The 15,230-nt window shown below is 55.0% G+C and overlaps 2 protein-coding genes across 2 annotated transcripts; both read right to left on the bottom strand.

Annotated features, from left to right (window-relative positions):
- Positions 1-795: 795 nt before the first annotated feature.
- MYCTH_2299715 (uncharacterized protein) lies at positions 796-8,180 on the bottom strand. Its single transcript, XM_003660846.1, has 4 exons — positions 7,858-8,180; positions 7,512-7,777; positions 2,609-7,455; positions 796-2,557 (listed from the first exon to the last, which is right to left on the bottom strand). Exons 1-4 carry the CDS (start codon positions 8,038-8,040, stop codon positions 987-989), a joined length of 6,867 nt encoding a protein of 2,288 aa, XP_003660894.1. The 5' UTR covers positions 8,041-8,180; the 3' UTR covers positions 796-986.
- Positions 8,181-11,735: 3,555 nt separating this feature from the next.
- MYCTH_2299718 (uncharacterized protein) lies at positions 11,736-14,103 on the bottom strand. Its single transcript, XM_003660847.1, has 2 exons — positions 13,671-14,103; positions 11,736-13,595 (listed from the first exon to the last, which is right to left on the bottom strand). Exons 1-2 carry the CDS (start codon positions 13,896-13,898, stop codon positions 11,919-11,921), a joined length of 1,905 nt encoding a protein of 634 aa, XP_003660895.1. The 5' UTR covers positions 13,899-14,103; the 3' UTR covers positions 11,736-11,918.
- Between the last annotated feature and the right edge of the window lie 1,127 nt (positions 14,104-15,230).

The following is a 15,230-nucleotide window of genomic DNA, read 5'->3' on the forward strand; positions in this document are numbered from 1 at the left end:
GGCTATTTCTGCATCTTTGTTCTATCTTACAAGCGCCATCATACGAAGATGTCAATAGCCGCGCTAGACATATTGGGACGAAAGAATTCCCGGCTCGTGAAGGGTGTAACAACCGCTTCTCTTAGCCCCCCCGTAGTCGAATCAATATTGAAACCCGGAGATCGTTTGTGTCCAGTATGATGGCTGATAGCTTGCCTTTTTGATATTTATCGCTGATGATCTTCTGAACTCAGATCCAACTTGGCTTCGATGGCCGGTGTGATGGTGCTGGCCTTCTTAACACTAGCAGAGGCCTCTACCTTTGTCGTGACCGTTGATACCATCCGTCGGCCCGTTCGAGCAGAGGATTTCTACATCCAGTGTGGGTGTACTTCAACTCTAGAACCTATCAGCCTCAGGAAGTGGTTCCGAGGGGAGTTATACTTTCTCCGATATAATCGCAACCTCGTTCCAAGCCAGGCAAACTCACCTATCACAAGTTCGAACTCCTAATGTTCCCGTTACAGGTCCGTCAATCATTTTGTTATATCTACACTTGTACATCACATATCCAAAGTCATCAGAGTTATACAAAGTTGACCGTCATTAGGAGCATTCCGACATGACGCCAGCCACCAGTCACTCGCTGCCCAAGTAGATGACAACCTACTTATCATTCAGTCATGTACCTGAATTATCGTTATCACAAGAGGACCAATGGCATGAATCCAAGTTGTACTTAACCCTAGCGTAATTATTACGCCTTGCAAAACGGCCGATTTTCCTAGAATATATCTTTATCACCGATCAAAATCATCACCACTCAGCTCAATGCTAATCAGGAGCCATCGCTGGATGTTCACTCAAAGACAGACAAGCAACGAAATGAGAAGGAACAATAAATACTCGCTGATCACATACGTAACCCATATCTTTCATCAAACAAACAGCCCACCAGCCATCACTGATCACTCGCTCTAACAATCCGCTGTATACACCGATCTCGCTTAAACCTGCTTCAAATAGTCGAGAATCCTGTCCCTCTCCTCTACGGGCATCACGCGTAGCATGTCGCGCACGCCCCTCCAAGCAGCGCTCTCGGTAGCCTCGTTGTTGCTGCCGGCGCGCACGAGATCCCGCATCTCGGCCGCGATCGCCTCGCTCCTAAGCGCATCAACCTTGTCGTGTACCAGTTTTCGGTTCTTCTCATACCACTCCGCCACCTCTCTGTCATTGTTCGCAAAGTCGGGAATTCCGCTCCACGCCTGCAGCATGGCGAGGTGACGATCGCGCGCTGTCTCGGTTGATGCCGAAGAGTACGTGGCACCGCCCTTGCTGTGGATGCCCAAGGTGAGGTTCTTGATGCGCCGGAGAATATATTCCTCATTAAGTCTTCTGCGCACGCGCCAGTAGAAGAAGCGTCGGGCATTGCGCCACTCCAGCACTTCCCGGATAACACCCTTCGCCTTCATGCGTCCGGCGCGGTCGTGCAGGTCGGCATATTGCAGGCTGATCTGGGCGTAGACGGGCAGGAGCTGCTGTTCACGCTCCGTCATCTGCTTCTTGAGATTGTCCGTCTCCTCCTTGGATAGACCCTCCTTGGCCATCTGCTTCTTGAGACTGGAGTAGAGTGGATCAAGGCGGGCCATCGTTTCGAGCTGCTTATCCTTTCGGTACTTGATGCCAATGATACCCTCGGGCTCCAGAACACCACCGCGGGCTTCCACGTCCGCATACATCTCCATAAAGGTGGGGTTGATGGTTGGATCTACGACGACCCACGAGCCACCGCGAAGCTCACCGAAGGGCGGAATGTAGATGAAGACGGGTTGCTCAAACTTGACCAAGGCATCAACAATGAAGGAGCCATACTTGAGAACCTCGTTGTACATGTCACGCTGGCCACCCGAGAAACCGCGCCAGTTGGCAAGAATCATGAGCGGCAGCTGCTCACCGTGGTTGAAGTCGTTGATGGCTTGAGCCGTCTTGAACGCGGAGTTGGGGTACCAGACACCACCGGCCTCGATCGTGAGCTGCTCAATCGAGTCGGGATTGGCAGGGTCGGCGGGGGTGATGTTGTCGACAGATCGGGTCTCGACGCCGATGACGCCCATAGGGATACCACCGAGACGGGCACGGCCAACCACAACAGTGCGGGCCCAGCCGCCAAGCGTTTCGACGAATGAATCTTTGTCAAACAGGCCAGGTTGGAAGCCATCCTCGTCCTGCTTGCCAGCAATCATCCACCTTACATCGTAAGGCTGCTTCTGAGGCGGCGTGTAGACGACGTCTCGGTCCCAGTGATCGACGCCAGGGAGGATCGGCACCGGGGCATTTCGCTTCTCCGGGACAAATGACATCCATTCAACGATCTTGGAGACGCCGGCGAAATCGTCATTGGCTGTCAGATGAGAGACACCGTTTCGATACATGATTTGGGTGCCGCCAAGCTGCAGGTTGGAAGTGTAGACCTCACGTCCGAGCAGATTGTTGAGCGCGGGAGCACCAGTGAGTATGATGGGTTGGCCCTCGATCTGCACAGCACGTTGGCCGAGACGTACGAGGTACGCACCGATACCTATCAAAAGTCAGTTTGTGCGGCACAGCAAGAGAACCAGATAAAACTTACCGACAGAGCGGCAGGTCACGAGCGTGCAGGTGAAGATGTCATTATAAGCCCTGCTTGTGGCACCCGCAATCAAACCCGACCCGCGCAAGCATTCGACGCCCAACCCATCCTCAGCGCCGACGATAGTGACGATTTTGTGCCGCTTCTCACCGTCTTCTGTGACTTCTTCTGTGATGACCTCATTCTCAAACCTATGCTTGGCTTCATCCTTGAGGTAGAGATACTTGAACCCGGCTTCGGGCTTCTCGGGATCATTCCAAGCGACGTGAAAATGAGGCATCAACTCGTTGGCGAGACCAAGGCGGGCACCAGAGTTTGCCGACAGGTAAATTCGGGGGATGCCCAGCTTGCGAGCCAACTCGGTGCACTTGAAGAAGAAATTGTCCTCCTTGGGACCGAAGGAGCCAATGTTGTAGGTGATGTCGTTGGCCACAACAATGAACTTACGTCCCGCGGGATATTCGGGCGTACGAGCGTTGATCAACCAGCCGACCATACCGCAAGTGTTAGTACCAGGCTCGCGGGACACCTCGGCCAAGTTGTCCTGATCGTCCAAGACGAGCTCGTTGAAGTCGATGCATTCACCAGTGGGGGGTTGATTTGGCGCCAACGCAGGATTCGCCTTGACCGCATTTGTCCAGCTGTTCTGAATTGCCTGGCGGAAGAGTTCCGGGAAATCGTAGACGTATTGGGTTCCCATGAGGTGAGCCTTGTAACGCTTGGGTTGCAACCAGTTCTTGGTCGGGTAGGGCGTCGAGACCGGGAGCAAGTGCATCGAGCCAATCTTAGTGGTACCGCCAATAGAGTGAAACACCCACTCGCCCTTCTCAGATTTACGCTCCGCGTACATCTCTACTTGGATGACGTATCCTGAGGTGTTGGTGATGATGACACGCAGGGGATACGGGGTGTTGGTGACTGGATCCGTGCAGATGATGCGAATCTCAACCTGCGCGACGCGCAGGCGCCATCCACGGGGACCAAACCGGTCCAGGAAGCCCTGCAGCGACTCCTCGACCTCCTTGGGTTGCAGTTGGAAGATGGGGCTGAAGTTGAGGAACATATGGTTGAGATCCGAGTTACTCGTGCCAATGATCTCGAGTGCGTCGAAGATGTCGTTGATAACACGATCCGCCTCCGAGATCAGGTACTCAGCAGTGGGGATCTCGTCACGCAGTCTGCCTGGTCGAATGACGGCACGGGTAAAGAATCGCCGGTCAGTCTCAACGTCCTTGCCGATACCCTCGTAGACGTGGATGTTCTTGTTCTCGGTGAACACCGGCTTGATCTTGAACTTTGACAGGCGGGCGAGTTCAAGCTGGAAGGCGAGAGACGGCTCGATGTGACGAATGCTGTCGTCTTCGACGTAGCTAGGACCCCTGAAGGTGTAATAGCCGGGGTAGGAACCGTCCTTCCGGCCGCAGATGAAGGTGACGCGGCGAACACGGCGGGCCAAGAGCTCTTCCTTGAACTGTTGGATCAGAGGCAGAATATCCTTCAAGGTCTCGTCGTCGCTGCGGCCTTCGGCATCCTGAATTCCAACATTGACCACAGCAGAGAGCTCATCCGTGCTGTCGAGGCGTGCAGGCGGTCCCGGTCGACGCTTGTCGCTGAGCTCGAGCAGAGGGTTTGGACTCTTCTTGCGTCCACCCGCCATCGGAATAGTGCTGAGAGCCCTCGAAAGCTGATCTTCGGCGTCGTCGAGATACTTGCAAGCGATGATCACGCCCTTCCGAACCGGTTCTTCCTGTGCCCTCTGCGACAGGTACGACATGTCGCTGATGGAGCTGATCCGGGAGAAGTTCTGGTCGATCGGCGTCGCAGGAGTTGACGGAGCGGCCGACTGTATCGGCAACCCGAATTCCGACTGGCCAATCTTGCGAAGAGCAAAGTCCCAGGAGACGAAAGAAGGCGTCTTGTCGTCGTCGGTATGGTACTCGATTTTCTTGAGAACATACGCACGATAAGCCCGACGAACATATGTCTCTAGTGCAGCCAGAGACACCCAGGCATCCTCGTGGGCGAAGAAAAGCGTAAGCACGTCGAACACGGTATACTTGGAGTCGACAACTTCTTTGATGATCTCCAGATTAGGTTGGCGGTGATCCCAACCGGTCTCACCGTACCGGGACTCCACAACAGAGGAGCGAAGAATATGCTCCATTTGGGCGGTCCTTTCCTCGAGCGACGGCAGAGCGCACTGAATGAGAATCTCGCGTGCCTTGAGCGAGACTTTGGCTGTTTGACGAGACTCAAGCTCAGCCAGCTTCCGCAGGACAGGCCGGAGAGTCTTTGCGACATTGCCGACATTGGGCTTGTTCGGGCGATACTCTTCGAGAATGGCCAGAACCAACGAGTTTTTCGCGGCGACTCTGCTATGGGAGAGGACGGTCTGAACAACCTTCTGAATGTCGTCCTTGTGCTGATCCCGAAGTTTCAAGATGACCTCCTCATCCTGCAACCGGCGACCAGAGAACAGACGCTCCACATCTGCGTACTGGGACAGCAAATCTGCAATGACGTTGAGTTCGCGAACTTTCTGACCGTCCGCGTAACTTTCAAGAATTGCTGTGAGTGGCGCCAGGGTGGATCTAAGCAGCTCGGCGTCGGCCTGTGACTGGATGTTCTCGTCAAGGAACTTTTGGAGTGCCTTGATGAGATTCCGCGCAGGGAACTCGGCGTGCCTTTGCGTAGCACGCTCCAAAACTTGTGTGAACTGGGCCTCAAGTTTGTTGGGCATGCGGGCATGGAGTGCCGAGAATTGAGCCGCAAACTCGCTGTACGGCAACTGCGGGTCGCGAAGGACTGCGATTAACTCTCTCAAAGAGTCCTGCATGACGATCTGGTTGTCATAGCCCAACAGGATATTCCTGAGCGTGCTGTACTGGAGAGAGAATCGCTGTGAGGGCTTGTTGCCAACCACGACTGGAGTGCCGTAGTCCGGAAGCTGGCCCATGAAAGGCTGGGCCTGCTTGACCCGACTTGGGTCGTCAAGAGCAAGAATGCCGAGAATGTCACCGGCCTCGAGAGTCACGCCGGGCTGCTTGATAAACTGCACGATGCCGTCCTCTTGAGCAACAAGGGGCATGTACATCTTCATAACCTCCACCTCAGCGAAGGTTTGACCGGACCGGACATGGGCGCCGTTTTCGACCGTGTACTTGACCAGCTTACCAGGCGACGGGGACCGTAGCTGGGTTGGGTCGTTCTCCTGCTCGAGCAGGCACGTCTTGCCGTCGACGGATAAGCGTGTGGCAGCCGCTTCCTCTTTCCAGTAGACGTTGTGACTGTGACCACTCAGGAGAATGAGGAGGCCGCCATCACTGAGGGCACGCACGCCGACGGTGCACTTGGACCCGTTGATGAAGAGACGGTAGCTGTCAGAGCTCGAGCGTGTGACGGTGAACTTATACCGGGAGCCCTCATAGATGAAATCAACGGGGAAAACTGTTTTGAGAATATCCTTGGCGGGGACCTGCCCCTTTTCGAGACCGGCGCGGTACTCAGCGAGGCATGCCTCGCTTGCGATGTGTGCTTTCGTAACAGCACCGCAGACAACTGCGAGCATGGGGTCGGGCCTCTCGGCGGTGAGCTTCTTGGAAATCAGCTCATCGAGCCAGCCGGTTGTGATGGTGTTTTGCTCAAAGGCGTCCGTCTCGAGCAGCTTGATCAGATACTCAACCGTAGTCCGGAAATCGCCACGGATACTGAGCTCCTTCAAGGCGACAACCATGTGCTTCCGCGAGGCAGCGCGGTTCTCGCCATAGGCGAAAATATGCCCAAACTGAGAGTCCGAGTAGCTGTGGATTCCACCAGCCGAGCCGACCGAGAAATAACCCCACACGTTGGAGCTTGAACGGAAGTTCAAGTCATGGAGCACGCCGTTTGACGGCTTGAAGCCCTCGCCCGGGTCTTCAGAAGTGATACGGCAAGCAGTGGTGTGGCCCTTGGGTGTTGGACGCCTCTGCGTCTTTTCACTCTCCGGGTTCTTGAACTCAAAGTCGATCTCCGTCGACGTCTTGGGGTCCACGCCGTACAGAAGTCTAATGTCCCGGATGCGGTGTAAGGGCAGTCCCATGGCGATCTGGAGCTGGGCAGCCGGCAGGTTGACGCCGCTGACCATTTCCGTGGTTGGATGCTCGACTTGCAACCGGGGGTTGAGTTCCAAGAAGTAGAACTTGTCATCGGCATGCGAGTAGAGATACTCGACAGTGCCAGCGGAAACGTAGCCGACGAGTTTGCCGAGACGGACGGCGGCCTCCTCCATGGCTTTGAAGGTAGCGGGCTTGGCAATCGTGACGGGCGCCTCCTCGATGATCTTCTGGTGTCTCCGCTGCACCGAACAGTCTCGTCCGAACAGGGAAATGTTGTTGCCGTATTGATCCGCGAGCAGCTGTACTTCCAAGTGCCTGGCACTGTCCGCCAACTTCATGATGAAGATGGGCGAGCCAGGAATTTCACTGGCTGCTGCCTTGTAGAGCTCTTCAAACTTCTCTTCGTCCATCACTTTCCGGATACCCTTGCCACCACCGCCTTCCGAAGCCTTGATCATAACGGGAAAGCCGATCTCTCTGGCCTTCTCCAGACCTTCTTGCCACGAAGACACGCAACCCCTGCGGTAGACCTCGTCGGGAACTGTCACAATGCCCTTCTCGTCAATGTGAACCTCATTGACACCCGAGCCAGACCAGGGAATGCATGGCACATCGGCGTGTTGTGCGACAATGGTCGAAGAAATCTTGTCACCAAGAGATCGCATTGCAGAGCCAGGGGGCCCAATGAAAACAATCTTCTTGGGTGATGCTGCAAGAGATTCGGGAAGTTTTGGGTTCTCGGAAGCGTGGCCCCTGTTCATCACTCGTTAACGCAACTCTGACTGAAAGGGTGATGTCCTGCTGCCCACCATCCTGCCCAAACGGCATGGACATCCATTCGTTCCGCAACGTCGACGATTAACTCGACGTTGGCATAGTTGTGGTTATTTGTGCCGCCAGGAACCTCGACATAGTGGTCTGCCATGCGGATATAATCGGCGTTTGCTTGAAGATCTTCTGGGGTGGCCATCACTGTGAACTTGATGGCCCGTTCGTCGCCAAACGTCTCGTATGCCCATTTCCGTACCGACCGGATCTCCTTGACGGCGGCGATGCCGTTGTTGGCAATCAATACCTGCAGAAAAAGCGATGGTTAGGAATGCCCTCCAACAAAGTTCCAAATCTCGGAGCCAATTCTCCCTCCAGGACACGTACATTGGTAATGACCGTGTGACCACCGTGGCTAGCTACGAAGTCTTTGACTTTCGACGGGGGGGCATTTTCAAGTGTATTCCCACCGATGAAGTGGGAGGGCAGATTATACTGTTCGGCGTACGTTGCCCTGCCGTTAGTATGGGGAGCGTTGACGCCGCTCCCTTGACCGTTGGTTTCCGCCATTACTGCGCCTGGTGCAGATTGACAAGAACTTGAATGAGAAGTGTGGTTGTGGTCGAGTTCCACCTCTTTGTGTGTACCACGAGGGTGGGTGTGATACTCGGGCGTTCGGACAGTTTCCCCGACTTAAACTAGCCGACAACGATATTGGGAGCACCAGCACGATACTAAATGCTGACCGAACTCCAGATGGCCATCAGCACACTCTGTCCGAAATCTTGGTTCCGGGGAAGGGAGAACCTTCAAGCGCAGCCAAAGCTTCTTGAAAGATGCTTTCCTCGAGTCGAGATACGCTGGGCAGCGTGAACAATGGCCCGGTGAATCTGTAGGGAATGGGACGAAGACTCGATCGGCGATTAAAACAGGCAGACCGCAGAAAAAGCGGTACAAGAAGCGAAGGTTGGTCCCGTGGCCACGCAAGGAGTTGATCTTGAGAGAAGGAGTGGGAGGGAAACCACACGCAGGGTAGAAGGGAAGGCAGCACGGTAGATGAATGACAATCTGGGAGTTTCTGGTGGGAATCTGTACCCTTGGGACCTGAGGTGGGGCCAGGCGGGGTCCAGAAAGGTACAGTGTGCAAGTAGGTATCCTCACAGTGGAAAGCACAACCATGAACCACGCAGTGGTATTGGCTCAGTGGCTCGGGATTCAGGTTCTAAGCTTATCCAGCAGTTCTCTTGCGCTGGGCCACGTCATCTGAATGTCCTATCTCCTTGTTGTAGTGTACTTACCACGGGAAGGAATAATAGACGAAAGGTTCCCTCCGCGTGTAAGGTGCGTCGTATCTTTTGACAGCGGAGTCCCCTTCAGGATACTATATGTAGTGAGACGAGTACGTCCCTTCCGTAGTCGCCTTCTAGTATCATCGGAGTGGTCTGCTTGGGGGAGTCGGTGCCGGATACCTACCTAGGTAGGTACTTTCCTTCCAGTAATTCGGACGCACCCATTCGCGTCTGTCGGTGCGAATGGGAAACTACACTCTAGTCCCGGAGCTGGAGAAATGGGGGAAGAACAGTCGCGCCGTGCTACCATTTCTTTTTGCCTGAACATTCATATTTTGGGGTACAGTGTGCCCGGGAGAAGGGTCGGGGTTCGATCATTATCATATTGTAGTGTACGGAGCCCGAGTCTTACACAGTGCTTTAAAGGTTTTTGAAGATCGGACCACGAAACGCCAAGCCTCTCGGGAAACCCAAGTCCACTCATCCGCTGACCTTCCACTGCGGATGGGGGGAGCCATCTGGTGTCCGAAGGCATGGACGGTTATGACAAGCTTGCTTTTGCATGTTTGAGTTCTACTCATGCGGGTCCCCTCGCTGATAGTTTTTCAGCTATCCTCTATTCCCTCGAACGAACGTGTTCAAATCAGGACAAAGGTTGAGCTTGATCTGGGATGGCGAGTGGGGATGGAAAAGCGGGACGGGACGGAAGCCTCAACAACCGAAACCTATTCAACCATTTTCTGACGAACCTTGACATTTTTTTGGCCCTCGCCAGGATTGGCCGAGCGGGGCACCTCTGGGGAAGTTCGGACCAAAACAGGCGACAGCGAGTGCAGAACGCCGAAAAACACCGCTATCACCCGAGAGAATGATAGAGTTCTGGCTGCGATGCCTCCGCGTTGAAGGAGCAAGTCTGGACCGGGACTTTTTCAGGTCAGTTGAGGCAAAACTTTACAGAACAGAGCAGGGCAAGTGCAAGATCGCCGTTGGGAGTTGAGGGTGGCGCTCGACATCCGCCAGATATCCCCAATTGTTGGGCCCTTCCGAAGGCAAGGCACCCTGGCAGCCGACCGACAAATAATCCGTACGGAGTACATATGTACCGATATGCGCAAGGGTCGGGTTGAGACCCGCAGATCCCCAACATTCAATCCACGACCAGAGCGCGACGAGATCCAGCGCACAGTAGGCGGTTGTCGTGTTATTGATCTCGCCGCACGCAGGGTTTTCCAAAATACGGCAAATCCAGAGTACATATGAAGCATTCATGTATCTCGTACCGGGTAGTGCACAGGTGTATTTCATTCCGGAGCGCTTCAACTCGCGAGGGAAGATTCAGGTTCGAATGCATTTTCTCGATCGAGGGACAGGGGCCGCTTCCTTCCGCCCGGTGACAACCTTCATTTCCCCCGAGCCTCCATGGCCCCCACTGGCGCCCGCGGGCTCCGGCTACAATCTCAGTGTTCGCCACACTGTGGTAGATCTGCCGCCTTGGTCCGGTGCGTTTCCAGAAGTTGCAACGGGTTTGCCCACATTCGGTGTACGAGTATGTACTTGTACTATAAGGTTTCCACGTTGTATTATACGTACCTTACATCCGAACACATTCCATACATTAGGTATCTTACCTTAACCAGCCCACACTTGGGGAAAGGAAGTGTAAGGCACCGATCTAGTATATCCGGTACTTATATATCTGTGCAACTATATGTATGCACCATCGTGTTTGTCCCGGTTCAGTCAGCCATGAATCACAAGTTGCCGTGCTGACAAAAGGGGATTCGATGGAACGGAGCTTCCTCTGGATGGAGTAAGAGGATGTCTGGCGGATCATGGGATCATTCGCATATTCCGGCGACCAAAAATGGGGATGAACGCTCTCTCGTAGTTCTGTGCAGTGTAATTAATAGTAGCGAAGGTATTATGAGGTATGTACTCGAAACGACTACAGTAAACCTTGACATCACCACGACGGCGACGCGACGGCCCGGGAGGGAAGATCGATCTCGGTTGGGTGCCGTTCCCCAGACCACAGCACGGGTGCGGCCAAGCCGACCCGGCCAGGTGGTCCCACCGAGGGCTTTTGACATCAAAATCGTACGATAACCCACATACCACGCGATGGCAGAGCTACAATCATCCACTCACCTTCAACTTTCTCAGCCCTACAGACACCTAAATTGCACAGTGTCCGCGCTCTTTCCGCGATTATCAGGAACTGGGGTAAATGACGACCCATGGGTGCGACTTCTTGGATTATTGGCTGCAAGGGCATGATAGGCATGTGACCGCGGCTGCTACACTGCCCTAGCCGTACATGTGTACATACATACATACATACCAGGTAGATTATCGGACAACGGCTTTGCACATCAACGTACGTGAGGTACTTCGACCAAGACCTAAGTCGGGAGGTACGAAAGGTACGTAAAGGACAACATGCAAAGTTCACCCGCGTTGTGGGTAGCTAGGGGTTATGTATGTATACAAAGGGGCCCCCCTCCGCTCCAGGGGTTTGATATATTTATGCGCACACAAGTTCTCGGCAACTCATACAGAAGTTCTTCATTCCCGGAATGGAAAGTTGGTTATCTTTACTAGATCCAGCCAAATTGTAGCTCGTGCCAAATGTTCAAGGCACACGCGATTAGAAGGGAAACAACACAACCCCGTTGCCCCCCGACGTAGTGTACGCCAATCCTTATCCTCGAAATCTCTATAGCCCGCAATGATTGACCCTTCAAGGACGTGAATGGGCATCATCTCTGACGCAACATGCTGACTCCCATCCATGACCTTCGAAGAAGTGGGAAGTAGAAGCAAAAAAGGATCGATGAAATGCTACAAAGGAAAATAAAATAAGTCATGTATGTGTATATATAGGTATTCCGCGCCAACACCCCGGACTCTCCTGACCCAACCCAGCGCAAAACCCTAAACCGAGGCAACCAAAGTCCAAGCCAACCTAAGCCAAGCGAGCAAGGTATCAGCAGCAACCGACGACCAACCTTAGAGAGAGAAAGAGAGACAAGAGCCCGAGACATGATGACAGAACGCTCATTAAAGAAGTATTCAACTTGACACAAGCACCCCCAACGTGCAACCAACCCACCAGTGCCCACGCCTTCGAGCGGATCTGGTTCGGCGGGACAATATGATTCAGTAAGTCTCGCCCAGATCTCCCAACGCTCTCGAACTAGCCCCGCTAGTCCTCCTGCCCGAAATCGAGATCCCCGTCGATGTCGACCCACCACTCTGCCGCCTAGAAGTCGGCACGGGGATCCCGCTTCCGCCGGCCGCGCCACCGGCCAGGGCCGCCTCCATCTCCAGCCGACTGTACGTCCCTCGCCGGCTGGGGGTGCGATACTCGGTGCCGTCGACGGCGACTCCCCCGTTCTCATCTGCCTCTTCTGCCATGACGGCACTGCTGCCCGTATAGCTCACGCTTCCGCTGTGTCCGTGGCCGTGTCCATTGCGCATCCCTAGGCTGCTGCGCGGCCTGCTGAGCGGGGTGCGGGTACTGGACATGCTGGCGCGGCTCATGGGCCGCGGAGGCGGCATAGTCGTACCTGACGAGCCGCCATTGTAGGAGTCGGTGCGGCTTGCGGGGCGGGCGTAGCTCGAATGGCTGGCTCGGCTGGGGGGGCGGTTGAAGTCGAAGTCGGTGGTGGTGCCGGTGGTGTTGGAGTTGTTGGAGGAGGAGGCGCCGGTTGGGTTGCGGTTGGGGAGGGGGCCAAAGGAAAGGCGCGAGACGCCCGATGCACTAAGTCGGGGAACGTGCTTGGTCGCGCTGGAAGAGATGCTGCTGCGGGAATCGGATGGAGCGTGGCGGGATTGGGAGGGGGTCGTCTCGGAGCCGGCGAGGCTGGTGGCGCTGGACGAGGCCGTAGAGCCAGTGGCGCGCTTGCGGGTGCGGATCGTGACGGTTGAGGGAACGGTCATGGGGCCTCGCGGGGAGGAGCGCGGGGGAGTGTTGGCGGGGCCCTGAAGCTTGGAGCGGGCGGACTGCACGCGGGCTTCCAGCCGTTGCATCTGGGCGGTGAGGGTCCGAATGTGGGCGAGGGAGTTGGAGGGCGCGACTCTGTGAGAGGGTGTGCGGGTGGGTTTCGCGGCCGACGACCGGTGGACCGGGGTTCTCATGGCACCGGAGGTAGTGACGACCCGAGCGGAGCGGGAAGAGGATGTGGAAGCCGTGAACGCCCGTGGCTTTGGGGTGATACTGTGAGAATCGGCCGAGGGCAGCCTGCTCTTTCGTTGGGCGGCGGGCGTCTTCAGCCCGCTTATTTTGGGCAGCGGCAGGGAGGCATCAGACATGGGAGGTGATGGCGGGTCTTGGAGTTCCGAGGTGGTGTCCGTCGCGGACAGCGACTTGAGGTCTGGCGGAGTCATGATCATCGGAGAGCTCGCGGTCGAGTGCGGCGAGTTGCAAAACGAGGGAGAGCCTGGAATCGAAGAGATATCGGTCGATATGCTCGAGAGATGGCGAGACTCCTGTTTCTTGAGCTTGTCCTGCAGAATTTCGGCTTCGATCTTAAGATCGGCAAGTTCCTCCTTCAGCCTCTGAGACTCGACCCGGAGTCGCTCTCGCTCTTGCTCCCCAATCTTGATTTCCTCTTCGAGCATGACGGCCCTTTCGATGGCAACGTTGTATTTGGACTCGAGGTCTTCCAGGGAGGAGGTGGTGGTTCGTGCCTGGCGTTCAAAGTCATCGTTGGCAACCTCGATGTCGCGGAGTTTCAGCTGGAGCGTTCTGTTTGCGTCGCGGAGGTTCGTAATCTCCTTCTCGAGAGCATTCTGCGCCGCATTCGCCTCCGCCTTGGACTCCTTATACTTCCTCTGCGCGTTGTGTTAGCCAAGCTGCCCTCCCCCCTACTAACGGGCAACCTTTCTCCACTGGGCGAGAGGACCTACCTTCCACTCTTCCACTTCAAAGCTCAGCCCCTCTGCTTTTTGCCGCAGCGCTCGTTCCCGCTTGTCGGCCGCATCTAGGTCCTTCTCGAGTTCTGCCTCTAGTTCCTTGCTCGAGGCTTGGAATTCGGCCAGCTCGGCCTCCAGCACTTCGTATTGCGACTTATACCAGGCCAAGGCATCCTCCACGCTGGTTCCTTCTCGAGGAGGGGACGATGGCGGCTCGGACATTTGGGTTGTCTACGCAGCGGCGTGCGGTTTTGCGCAATTTCGCATGTGACGAAAGAAAGAGATCGAAAAACAGCAGTGAACGAGTGTTGCGAGCTGACTTCGTGGCTAGACAAGAGAAAAAAAGCCGTCGGTCGAAACTCTCAGATTAGGTAAAGGACTTTCGTAGCAAGAATGATGATATTCTGGTTATTCCGTGCCTATTGCGTGCAGCACTGCGGTCCTGGGGTTTGGGCGACAGCCGGGTCAACAACCTCCACCTCGGATTGCGACCGAGAGACACAACATACCCAAACCGGGGGGTGTTGGGGATCTCGTCGAATGAGCTCGGCGGTCGAGGGAGTGCCGAAATGCCGGCCCGCAGTGTCGCCGATTGTTGACGTCGTCTGGCCGCAGCGCGCAAGCCGGTCTACCTACCTTTTGCGCTGTTGTCGTCGCCGTCGATGTTGAAATGCGGTGTCGTCTATGGGGAAGGAAGGAGGATCGACTTTCAGGCGGAGGGTGTTTGGCTTGGCGTTCGGTTGTCGCTCTGCTTGGGCCCGTCGCATGCGCTCACAAGTGGCGCCCTAGCAACCGTGCACGAGTGGGGAAAACCTAACTACTGGCATGTCCCACCTGACAACCATCATGCGTGCCTGCGTGTGCTTGCGTTGTTAACAGCCGAGCCGAATCATGGTTAATGCAGGAGAAGCGGTCACCCCACGCTGGATAACCCATCCGTGCTAACAATAGCATCGATCTCGTGCATTCATTTTCTGGATCAGTCCCTTTTTGCGGCAAGTTACCAAAACAATACTTCTGTGTATGCCATATATGTACTGTATGTAACGCAATATGGATTCCACTCTCTGGTAACTTCTAGCACCTAAAAGTAAGGCAAGGTACTTCGAACATATGTACATACATACATACAATGCATACTGATTACACTTAACCTCAAGTCCCTTACTTACCTAGTTACCTGCGTAAATGCATCCCGCAGCCACTCCCTCTCATCGAGCCCCACGGCGCTTCCTATACCTCCATTTCGAAACCTCAGTCCGGAAAAAAGGCCCGCATTGTCTCCAAGATTGTCTCTTCCGGAGCGCTTTTTTGTTGGGGGGGGGGTGTCTCCAGAATGTATGTACCCTGTTTCAGCTTAAGAACCCTCGATTGAAGGGACAGGGACAATGCTCCCTGTTCCGTATGGAAGCATTGCTACCCGTGTCAATTCAGCTAAAAGGCCACGGCAACTTGCCGCTTGATTATCGTGAATCCGTCGGTCTGAAGAAGCTGCGGTATTTGACGGTCCCCTGATCTAGAGCAGTTGCGTGTGAATCTTGGTCTATAGGGATG

Source organism: Thermothelomyces thermophilus, chromosome 1 (genome assembly GCF_000226095.1).
Source record: "Thermothelomyces thermophilus ATCC 42464 chromosome 1, complete sequence".
Lineage (NCBI taxonomy): Eukaryota > Fungi > Ascomycota > Sordariomycetes > Sordariales > Chaetomiaceae > Thermothelomyces > Thermothelomyces thermophilus.

Bases quoted from the DNA above. Each gene is read 5' to 3' on its own strand.
- MYCTH_2299715 (XM_003660846.1), bottom strand. From the start codon at position 8,040: ATGGCGGAAACCAACGGTCAAGGGAGCGGCGTCAACGCTCCCCATACT. The intron at 7,456-7,511 runs GTGGGCAGCAGG...AGTGATGAACAG, and splicing joins CATGCCGTTTGGGCAGGATG to GGGCCACGCTTCCGAGAACC. The intron at 2,558-2,608 runs GTAAGTTTTATC...GACTTTTGATAG, and splicing joins CGTGACCTGCCGCTCTGTCG to GTATCGGTGCGTACCTCGTA.
- MYCTH_2299718 (XM_003660847.1), bottom strand. From the start codon at position 13,898: ATGTCCGAGCCGCCATCGTCCCCTCCTCGAGAAGGAACCAGCGTGGAG. The intron at 13,596-13,670 runs GTAGGTCCTCTC...CACAACGCGCAG, and splicing joins TTGAAGTGGAAGAGTGGAAG to AGGAAGTATAAGGAGTCCAA.